General features: G+C 42.4%; 1 protein-coding gene across 1 annotated transcript in view; it reads left to right on the forward strand.

The window, feature by feature from the left end:
* The first annotated feature begins 1,283 nt into the window (after window positions 1-1,283).
* Window positions 1,284-12,061, forward strand: part of NUBP1 (NUBP iron-sulfur cluster assembly factor 1, cytosolic) — a 50,978-nt gene continuing 40,200 nt past the window's right edge. Inside the window, exons 1-3 of the mRNA XM_069734035.1 lie at window positions 1,284-1,380; window positions 1,458-1,562; window positions 4,222-4,355. Coding sequence (XP_069590136.1) covers window positions 1,350-1,380; window positions 1,458-1,562; window positions 4,222-4,355 — 270 coding nt within the window. The 5' untranslated portion in view covers window positions 1,284-1,349. The remainder of the gene's footprint in view (window positions 1,381-1,457; window positions 1,563-4,221; window positions 4,356-12,061) is intronic.

The following is a 12,061-nucleotide window of genomic DNA, read 5'->3' on the forward strand; positions in this document are numbered from 1 at the left end:
TACAACCATTCTTTCCTCACTATTTTTTAAGGGGCCTACATTTTCAGTTTTTATTCTTTTACTATTGATATAGTTGAAGAACAGTTTGGGATTAGTTTTACTCTCCTTAGCAATGTGCTTCTCTGTTTCCTTTTTGGCAGCTTTAATTAGTTTTTTAGATAAAGTATTTTTCTCCCTATAGTTTTTTAGAGCTTCAATGGTGCCATCCTGCTTTAGTAGTGCAAATGCTTTCTTTTTACTGTTAATTGCCTGTCTTACTTCTTTGTTTAGCCACATTGGGTTTTTCCTATTTCTAGTCCTTTTATTCCCACAAGGTATAAACCGCTTACACTGCCTATTTAGGATGTTCTTAAACATTTCCCATTTATTATCTGTATTCTTATTTCTGAGGATATTGTCCCAGTCTACCAGATTAATGGATGGAGGGGCATGTAATTATAATTATTGGGGGCATATAATTATAATGAATGGGGGGCATGTAATTATAATGGATGGAGGGGCATGTAATTATAATTATTGGGGGCATATAATTATAATGAATGGGGGGCATGTAATTATAATGGATGGAGGGGCATGTAATTATAATTATTGGGGGCATATAATTATAATGAATGGGGGGCATGTAATTATAATGGATGGAGGGGCATGTAATTATAATTATTGGGGGCATATAATTATAATGAATGGGGGGCATGTAATTATAATGGATGGAGGGGCATGTAATTATAATTATTGGGGGCATATAATTATAATGAATGGGGGGCATGTAATTATAATGGATGGAGGGGCATGTAATTATAATTATTGGGGGCATATAATTATAATGAATGGAGGGACATGGAATTATAAGTTATCGGAGAAGCAGGAGCCCAGTGGTAAATTTTCCATGCATTTTTTTTCACAGCAGTTATGTACTAAAACACACGTGCGTTTTTTTTTATCTGCGGATCTACGGCATCTAATGCAAGACAATGAGAAATAAGGGAGCACACTGACGGGGCCAAAAACAGAACCGGACTATTGGATTAACTGAAAGTAGAAAACTGAAGGCGTTTCCCATGGCAACCAACCAAGTGACCACTCTCATAGTCATCAGGTGGTCAGAAAACATTATAGGAGGAATTCTGATGGGAAGGAAAAGAAGCCGAGAGTAAAGTGACTCCACGGATCCCAGGAATGATGGACTCGGACGTTATGGACTGTCACATATAGCGTGGATGGAAAGCTGATTGTACCTCGGTTAATAAAGTTGTAAAAAAAATCATAACCAAATTGAGGCTTGGAACGCGACAATGCCGGAAGTAAACAAATAGAGCGAGTAGGACGTGCTGTGCGGGTCACGTGGTGCCATGGCTGCTGTCCCGGAGAACGCTCCGCAGCGTGAGTGCGGCCGGCACGGCGGAGGCTCCGGGGCTGGCTCCGGGCTGTGTGGGTGACGTGTGGTGTTTCTCTTGCAGACTGTCCGGGCACTGGAAGTAGTGATGCGGGGAAGAGCTCTGCGTGTGAGGGATGTCCCAACCAGGCCGTGTGCGCCTCCGGGGCAGCGGCGGGACCGGACCCAGGTACGAGATGGCGGCAGGGCAGCTGGTGACTGGTCACGTTATAATGTATCATTACAACTCCCAGCATGTACTGACTAAGCATTGCTGGGGGTTGTAGTGCTGCAACAGGTGAAAAGAGACACATGATCCGGCTGATGGCACATGTGGGGGGCAGCGCTGCGCCATCACCAGGGATTGGTGCCAGTCACTCCCAGCACAGCTGCAGGTGGTCACAGTCCCCGCTGGGACGGTGTGCTACCTGGGGGGGGTGCATGGCCCCCATCACATAAGCTGAGCTCCCGGCGGTGGTCTTGCAGACTTTGCACCTTGCCCCCCCCCCCCCACAATTGCCATGACGTAACTGTACATCATGGGTCAGGAATTCACCTCTTCCTGAACATGATGTGTAGCTACTATAAAGGTCATGAAGGGATCAAGGCCCCTTGTAACAAGAACAGGTAAACAAGGAGAGTGCGATATCACATGAAATTGACATTATAATAATAATGCACAGTGGCATTGAATCCACTTTACCTATGAAGAAAAAGGCATCTGATGCACCTTTCACATCAAGCTATGCTGGGGGTCTGTGTCACTTACTTGGCTAATTAGTATAGTTTTTATAAAGCTATTGTTTTATTAGCAGGAGATTGACTTGAGGACTAGTAAACCTGTTTCCAGGTAGTTCAACCATGTGTGAAGGGCTGTGCATTATACTATAGGGAGGACTATGGGCTGTGCATTGTACTGTATGAAGGACTATGGGCTGTGCATTATACTATAGGGAGGACTATGGGCTGTGCATTATACTATATGGAGGACTATGGGCTGTGCATTATACTATAGGGAGGGCTATGGGCTGTGCATTATACTATAGGGAGGACTATGGGCTGTGGATTATACTATAGGGAGGACTATGGGCTGTGCATTATACTATAGGGAGGACTATGGGCTGTGCATTATACTATAGGGAGGCCTGTGGGCTATGCATTATGCTATAGGGAGGCCCGTGGGCTGTGCATTATGCTATCGGGAGGACCATGGGCTGTGCATTATGCTATCGGGAGGACCATGGGCTGTACATTATGCTATCGGGAGGACCGTGGGCTGTGCATTATGCTATCGGGAGGACTGTGGGCTGTTCATTATACTGTAGGGAGGACTGTGGGCTGTGCATTATACTGTAGGGAGGGCTGTGCATTATACTTTAGGGAGGACTGTGGGCTGTGCATTATACTATAGGAAGGACTATGGGCTGTGTATTATACTATCGGGAGGACTATGGGCTGTGCAATATGCTATCGGGAGGACTATGGGCTGTGCATTATACTATAGGAAGGACTATGGGCTGTGCATTATACTATAGGAAGGACTATGGGCTGTGCATTATACTATAGGAAGGACTATGGGCTGTGCATTATACTATAGGAAGAACTATGGGCTGTGCATTATACTATAGGGAGGACTATGGGCTGTGCATTATACTATAGGAAGGACTATGGGCTGTGCATTATACTATAGGAAGGACTATGGGCTGTGCATTATACTATAGGAAGGACTATGGGCTGTGCATTATACTATAGGAAGAACTATGGGCTGTGCATTATACTATAGGGAGGACTATGGGCTGTGCATTATACTATAGGAAGGACTATGGGCTGTGCATTATACTATAGGAAGGACTATGGGCTGTGCATTATACTATAGGAAGGACTATGGGCTGTGCATTATACTATAGGAAGGACTATGGGCTGTGTATTATACTATCGGGAGGACTATGGGCTGTGCAATATGCTATCGGGAGGACTATGGGCTGTGCATTATACTGTAGGGAGGACTGTGGGCTGTGCAATATGCTATCGGGAGGACTATGGGCTGTGCATTATACTATAGGGAGGACTGTGGGCTGGGCATTATACATTATATTATAAATTATATTATTCTGTACATTAAACAGCAGTGGCAGAAGAGGTCCAAATCTTGCAGCGAGACCCATCAGACTCTAGTTGTGCCACTGTAGAAATGATAATTTTTGCTGCATAAAGGATCATCGTTCTTGGCAGCACATCATCCTGTGTGAACAGGACCTGCTCTGCCAATTACAATGGCAGCCAATTCACACTGAGCGATCTATTACATGTCAGTAAGTTTACATCGGGAGTGTGGGTGGCCTGTGTTTAAAAAAAAAAAAAAAAATTAGTGGCCGATCAAAAAGCATATGATTTACGGTCACTTGGGCCCTAAGTCGTTAGGTATAAACCTTTAATGTGGCACCCCCATCAATGAACTGTTAAAATCGGTGGATGTAAGCAGTGCACAAAGCGGAACACCACTGATCCGTCACATCCGGTAGTGAACCTGCCCCACCGCTCAGCCATTCGCAGTCTATTATTAGCCATAATTCTGGTGTAAAACCCATTTTCAGTGTGAGTGTTTATCTGTTAGAAGAACAAATATGATGCACAGAATTATGAAAACCTGGCATATTCTTCCTTTTCCAAACAATAGGCATTAGCTGTGTGCTAATCTCACGTTATTAGGACCGTACGTAAGGATGAATATACATAATGTGGAAATCATAAACATGTCCAGTGTCTTCAATAGCCAATGTGATGTTTACTGTTGTCCTTTGCCTTTCCATAGACCCTGATCGTAACCTACTTTCTGTTTTCTGTTTTAGCAATAGAAGAAATCAAAGAAAAAATGTCTTCAGTGAAACACAAGATTCTGGTTCTCTCAGGAAAAGGAGGTGTCGGGAAGAGCACGTTTAGTGCACATTTGGCTCATGGCTTGGCTGAGGATGAAGGCAAACAGGTCAGCTCAGTAGTATATCTTATATGTAGTATTGGAGACAATGATGATTCCACCACTGACTGTAGTTGGAGATCTCGACTTTCTTGAAGGCAGTGGAAAAAAGTGTAGAAGGTGGCATGAGTTTTCATTATTTAGTGGTTAGGGTTTATACACGTTTTTAGGCTCTTGTGCAGATTAATGATCCCAGGATCTACCTTACATTCTTGGTGCAATTGTTCTTGTTCTATGACTCTGCATCTTGTGAGGGCAAAAAGTTCAAGTTACATCAGAAAGATCTCCTGCGTCTGTCATCTCTTCAGCTTCCAGGAGCCTAAAGGAAGATGCTGGAATTTTTCTTCATGCTATCTATAATTTCTAATATCGTTCTCTGAAAATAAAGATTAAGGAACAACCATAAGATGGATTTCATCACCCAGGTATCATTACAACCAGTATAATAGCGCCGACCTGACACTGTGTGACGGTTACTGTGCACAATCCTGCCGATAGGTTCCCTTTAAAGAGATTTTCCTATGAACAAAGTATATTTTAATCAGTAGATCTTGGAATAATAATCATTTCCACAACTGGATGTGTCCCTGTGCTGAGATAATCTTATAAATGTGTACGGTGTAATGGCTGTGTCAGACTGTACAGGAACATGGTCTGATCATACCACAGCTCCAGGGCAGAGTATACAGAAAAGACTGCAGGAGAATGCAGCTGCTTTCTGTGAGGTAAAACCTGTTTAAAAACAGGCAGTGAATTTTTTTTACCTCACAGAAAGAAACAGCTGTGATCACCTCCTGTCCTTTCTGTATACTTTCTTGTGCTTCTCTCCAATGCCCAGGAGATGTGGTATGGTCAGGCAATGTCCCTGTACGGTCAGACACAGCCATTGCATAGTACATGCAGGAGCACATTTATAAGATTATCTCCACATTGGAACATTTTTTTCAACACTTCCAATTGCGAAATTTATTATTATTCCAAGATCTGTTAATTAAAATGTACTTTGTTCATGGAGAACCCCTTTTAAAGGGAGCCTGTCAGCAGGATTGTGCACAGTAACCTACAGACAGTGTCAGGTCAGCGCCGTTATACTGAATAAAATGATACCCAGTGATGAAATCCGTCTTGTGGTTGTTTCTTAATTTGTTTTCAGTTTTGTGTTAATGAGATTCTTGTGCGCTGATGCGGGGTTGGTATATGTGGTGCTCTGATTATATATTCATAATGCAGACCGCTGACAATCACTGATCTCTCACTGACCTGCCCCCTAGTTTACATAATGGATACCATCACATACTGAAAGGAAAAAAAACGCTTCTGCAGGCAGGAGCTGGCCGTGGCACCTGTGCAGCAGCATAATCGCATGGTTACTGTGCACCTTTTGCAGATTTACTTGAGCAAGGGGGTGGGGGTCCGATAGCTGCTGTTGTGTGGGTGGCACCATCTTGCTGAAGAAGGGAAAAAAAAAAGTCCTCCAAGATGGCGCTGCCTGCGCAGTAGCGGCTATTTGCGATCTCCGAAAGCTGTTACTGCGCGGGCGGCTCCATCTTGGTGGAGGACATTTTTTTTTTTTTCTCCCCCAGCAAGATGACGGCCCCTGTGCAACAGCAGCTTTCGGATCTCTATATAAACAGCCGCTGCTGCGCAGGCGCCCTGGGCACCATTTCCAAAATGACTTTTTTTTTCCTGAATTAAATCTGTGAAAGGGATTAAGTGCACAGCAACCATGCGATTATGCTGGCACCTGCCTGCAGAAGCGTGTCATTTTTTTAAATTTTTTTTAATTCAGTAATGTGGTGATATTAATTATGTAAACTAGGAGGCGGGTCAGTGAGAGATCAGTGACCTGTCAGCAGTCTGCATTATGAATACCTAATCAGAGCACCACATACATGAATCCAACCTTAGGGCACAAGAATCTCAATAACACAAAACTGAAAATAAAGATTAAGAAACAACCACAGGACGGATTTCATCAACCCAGGTATCATTGTAATCAGTATAACGGCGCCAATCTGACACTGTAGGTCACTGAGCACAATCCTGCTGACTGGATCCCTTTAAAGGGAATTTGACAGGTGGTACACGGTGACCAAACTGTGGGCATCATGTATCTGGCACTGGCTGTATGATTTCAGCCGCTTATGGCTGTGATAGTACAACCAGTCCCGATACGTCCTGCTGACGGTTCGGGCAGGAGGTATCACCTGTCTTGTTCCATTTTAACAAGGAAGACACTAATTTGTCTTACAGGAAGTGTAGGGGGTGTTTGTTGCCCTGTTACTGCTCTTCTGTCTGTTATACTAACATAGTTAAGTAAATAAGGCAGCACACTGCAGCGCTAGAACATACAAACTTGAAAAACGAAATTTGAACTGCATTACTGCACTAGAAATAGGAAAAATGAGAGCTTTTAGCGCATAAAAATGGCCAAATGTATGTGTACCTGGTAGCCCCGTTACGGCATCTCTCTTCTACCAGGTCCTAAACTTGCCTTACCTCGCTGAGAATAAACGTCTCCATCTGAATGGGTACATGTGAAAACCTCTTACTAGACTAAAATTCTCTCGGGCAGGAGGTATCACCTGTCTTGTTCCATTTTAACAAGGAAGACACTAATTTGTCTTACAGGAAGTGTAGGGGGTGTTTGTTGGTCTGTTACTGCTCTTCTGTCTGTTATACTAACATAGTCTCAGGACAAAGAAGTGAGCTGGAAAGCCAGTGGACAATGCATGCTGGGAATTGAGAGGGGAAGTTTAGTCACCTATAGTGCTGGCAGGATGCTGCTGAAGAGGAATCGCCTACTGAAACAGTAGTTGTTACAAAGCATGAGAACTGTACAGTTCATAGTATATGCACACCATATCATTCATCTGTGGGGGCCCAGGGTATAGTTTGCATATAGGGCTATTAAGTTGTAAAAGTCATGCACCATCAGAAGCCTCATTACTGATTTCTCACTACACATTTATTTCTGTGGGAGAATGTCTCTCTGATACTCTGCTGTCCAGTGTCTCCATCCAGCTGCACACTGGGTGCTTTTATCTCTGAAGGACCACCATGCAGGCTCCGTGTATACGGCGCAGCCCTGTCCATGTACCCTAAAGCGCACAGCAGATGTTCTCATCGACATTGTACATCAGGTGATGGAAATTTACGATAACATTTTGTGTCTTTTTATATTTTGCATTTTAAATGAGTTGATGAAAACCACAACAACTTGGAATCTGTTTTTAAATGTCAAAATTGTCATTAGATTCGGAGCAAAAAATAAATGCAAAATGTAGAAGTGAGCATGAGCTGTCCATATCTCTCTCTGGACTGTCTGCTTCCGTCTGGAAAGTTTAGTGGCGTGCATCCAGGTAGCGACTATTTTAGCATCTCGTTGTAACATTTTTATGTGTTCAGCAGACAGATGTTGAGAGTGGAAATATGTTTGAGATCACATCCTGTTTCCTGGGATTATTAACATCCCCCCCCCAGTATTCTTGTCTGTCTCTCCTGTATAAGTATGGGTTCCAATTGTATCAATGGCCTGGACACTGCTCCGCGTCACACCTGCGTACCTCATGCTTCCCCCTCATGGAAAGTAAAAATGGCAGCCAATACGTAGACTTGTGGGATTACACATAATGCTCATATCTTCCTGTTAATCATTGGCATATACTCAGGAAGTGTCCAGATATCTTCATTCTTCTGGAAGGACTGAGCCTTGTGTTTAGTTTCCCGTATCTGCTAGAGGGGGATAACTGGGGACGTCGGGGCGTGTGCTCGACCTCGGACAGGGTATATCGATACAGAGCTAGGTAGCATATGATCTTCCCATAGGTGAGAGAAAGAAATGCTTCTCTGATTAACGTAACGTAGAGGTCAATGTTACAGAAAAATAAATTACAAATATTCCTAATCTTTTGGAGTATAAAACACACTCCAGGATTAGACAGCAGAAAATAGGAAAACTATTTCCTACTAATAAAAACTTCCCTGGCGGTGTAAAGACGTACAGGGGCCAATACCATGACGTTTAATGCGCTAGGATAGTATGGTAGTAATAGTTCTCCCGTTAGTGTATATATTGCAGAGAAACACTATGTACACTCTGCAGGACACACATATACACAACACTTCTGTATGGATGTACACATAGTGCTTCGAAAAAGTATTCATAGCTTGTAAACTTTTCCATTTTTTTTTTCACAATACACCCACAAGCTTAAATGTATTTTATTGGGATTTTATGTGATAAGCCAACAGAGTAGCAAGCAAGGCTGTGGAGTCGGGAAGCCAAACCTCCGACTCCTCAATTTCTTCGACTCGGACTCCCGCAAACATGGCTCATGTTTAGGTGATACGTTTATTGTAGTAAAATGGAAACATCAGGCTTTTAGTCACCATTATGATACAATAATCAAGCTATTTAGATAGAACATAAAATATATTGTAAGGATTTCACTCACTCAGCTGCGACGGCTGACACTCAGGAGACGTGTTCCTTTAAAGTTCACTGGGTTTATTGCTTCATAAACCATGTGGCAAATAACAGAAAGCAAAATGGGCCTTTGGTTTAGGCAAAGAAAAGCAAGTGTCCAGTTCATCCGGCTCAGTCCTGAAGCCGTAACACACTCAGGAGGGTTTCACCTCCACACATCTCTGCTGTGTAAAGGATTAGCCAGTCTTATAAAGAGCTAACCCCACCCAGTAACCCATCACATGATTAGCCATGTGGTCTGACATTACCACAGGTCCTGAAACACATATACAAGATTATGTGCAAGAAAGGAATACTCCGGGCTACATTACAGCAACCAGGCACTTATGTGGCACATACCTCCCATCGACTACAAACCCTTTAGCCATGCTACAATATTTATTGGAATACAACTTTAGAACAGAAAAAAACTTTTTAATAAATTGTAAATATGCAAAACACTATGCAGTAAGTGGGGAAAAACGTACTGAATAGCATTTGCGTAGTCAATTTGTTCTGAGAAATCGTATCGCCTCCATATGATTCTCCTTCATAGACTACCTCAAATCTGACCTACTTATTTTGAAGCCAGAGAACAACCTCTCTACACTAACTTTGGTTGGTGGCAAAGCAGTAACCACATGGGCAAAATCTCTAACAATTTCAGAGTGTAAAGGAATTGCCTCGTGCGCACTCAGTTTTGATGAACAATTGAACTCATCTACTTTGAGAGCAAGTGAAATTTTTTTTCTGAAATATGGTCAATCTGTTTGCTGTGGGAGTGGAATCTTTTATCCTGCGGCAACGCTTTGCCTGCTCCATGTCGTCCAAATACTTTTCAAAATGAAACTCCTCATCTGATGAGGCTGAAGATATGGTAGCAGTAGCACTGGCAAGACCCAAGTCCTCTTGCTCTTGGCCATCCTAACTGCTACCTCAATCAGAGCTTCTTTACCTTTTAGTAAGCTGTTGATCATCCAGCGATATATGATGACTCGGGTCCACATAAACAGCTGCCAGAAGAATTTTATTTTCTAATAGCAGTGTCTCTCTGTTTCATTGAAGCAGCAATGCCATCAGCGATTAAACCTCCTCTTTGGGACAGGCAAAACAACAAGTTCTTCCGCTTCTTCATAAAAATGACAGGAGTTAAATTCTCAGCGTCTAAGTTTTTAGTCACTGTAAATGAGTAATGAATCAATTCCTTAAATTCAGCCACCTGTGTCCAATAACCTTCATGTAGTGTTACCTGAGGGTTGGCCATATGTAAAATGAAGGGTTGCAGCTCAAGCAATCACTCAATCATTAAATAGGTGCTGTGAGTGGCTTGATGCACAATTACCCCATTTCCAACCTGTCTCTTCAAGATGGAATCATTTTAGGGGTTCTGGCAGAAATAACCAATTTCCTCACTTTGCCAGAGATCCACCATGACCCTCTTGCAGACTATTTCTTACTGCCAGCTGCAGTGTGTGCACAACAGTGTGCATGTGATTAATATGAGAAATCTTTGAAGCTGCTTCAACAAAATAATCTAATTGTAAAGAATCATTTTGCTGTTCTTCTGTAGTAATATCTGTTTGTTCATCAGTTACAGGACTGTGGCCTTCCATCTCATACTGAATCTGAAGTTTTCTTCTAGCTGCTGTTCACCTTCATTATTCTCATTCATCAGTTTAAATGTACTTATCGTGCATGAATCATAGTCAGTTACAATAGCAAGAACTTGTTCTTTTGAGTTTATAATCTTGCAGAACTTTTTCCACTAAGGCCTGGAGAAACTGGCTGCTGTGATGATCTTTAGTATCTTTTAGTGCCAGTGTCTTGGTAACAATTTTCTTGTTGTCACAAACCAATCGAATGTTGACAGCAAAATAGTTCATTCTGTGATGTGTGAAGGCATTTATTTTAAGACATATAAAGCGTCTCGTAGAGTCTTTTTAAGATCGTCCTTTTGGTTAAGGGCTTCTTCAATCACTAATTTTCTAATACTTTCTCTTTCCAGAGAGATGCCAACTTTCAGGCCTTTTCTCTATTGAGCTGTGAAAGCTGGTCGTGCAAGTAATGATAATGGTACACCATCTTTCACAAGCTCTATGAGCTGTCTTTTAAACCTATCTGCTGTCATTGTTACAGTAACTTTGTCACTTACAAAATATCTTAACTGATGTTTGAGATGCTGTTTCCTCCTTTTCATTGCAGAAAGTGCTGGACACTGGTTTCTTGGTGTTGCTGTGATCTTTCTCAGTCATAGCTTTGAAAACTTCTGTGTGTAAGCATTGTAATGTCTTTTTAGATTGGAAGCTCTCGTAGGAGCATTTTTATCACTGCCTGAGTATGCACTGATTTTGAGCTCACGGAATTTGTTTTGATCTGTCATACACTGCCGCACAAAATATTTTTTATCTTAAGTTAAAGGGAATCTGTCACCCCTGGGACGTATATGACCTATTAATATGGTTGTACAGGTGATAGAAATGTAACACTAGTCCTATGATAAGATACCTGAATGCAGTGCCCACAGAAGGGAGGGTGAGGTATGCATTTCTGAGGGAGTGCAGGGCACAGGCGTAACAGATGCTGCTGGGAGGGAGTATTACAATGAAGACAAAAGACAGGAATTTCTTCAACAAAATCCTCAACATAAAGATAGAATATAAGATTTCTCAGCAACAAGACCATTAATATGAGGCATACAGGTAGGACTAGTGTAACATTTATATTACCTTTATGCCCATATTAATAGGTCATATACATCCCGGGGGTGACAGATTTCCTTTAGGGTATGTGTCCACGTTTAGGATTGCATCAGGATTTGGTCAGGATTTTACGCAGGTAAAATCCTGACCAAATCTGCACCTGAGGTCACTGGCAGGTTACCTGCGTTGTTCTTGCGTTGTTTCAGCATTGTAAGGACATGCTGCGTTCTGAAAATACGCGCCGCATGTCCGTTTCCTTGGGTCTGCCGCATGCGTCTTTTAATGCATAGTGGAGACGGAATTTCATGAAATCCCCTCCACTATGCTGTAACATCTGGACGCTGCGTGTTTGATGCTGCGGCTCTACGCAGCGTCAAAGAAGCAGCGTTTCCTGAACGTGGAAATATACCCTTAGTGTGAAGTGCTCAAATACATGTGACTTCATAGGGAGCTTCTAAGGCATTTTGTAATCATATACATTTTTGTCCTTCAAAAAAAATAAGGTACCGTATATACTCGAGTATAAGCCGAGATTTTCAGCCCAAATT

This window comes from Ranitomeya imitator, chromosome 7 (assembly GCF_032444005.1).
Source record: "Ranitomeya imitator isolate aRanImi1 chromosome 7, aRanImi1.pri, whole genome shotgun sequence".
Lineage (NCBI taxonomy): Eukaryota > Metazoa > Chordata > Amphibia > Anura > Dendrobatidae > Ranitomeya > Ranitomeya imitator.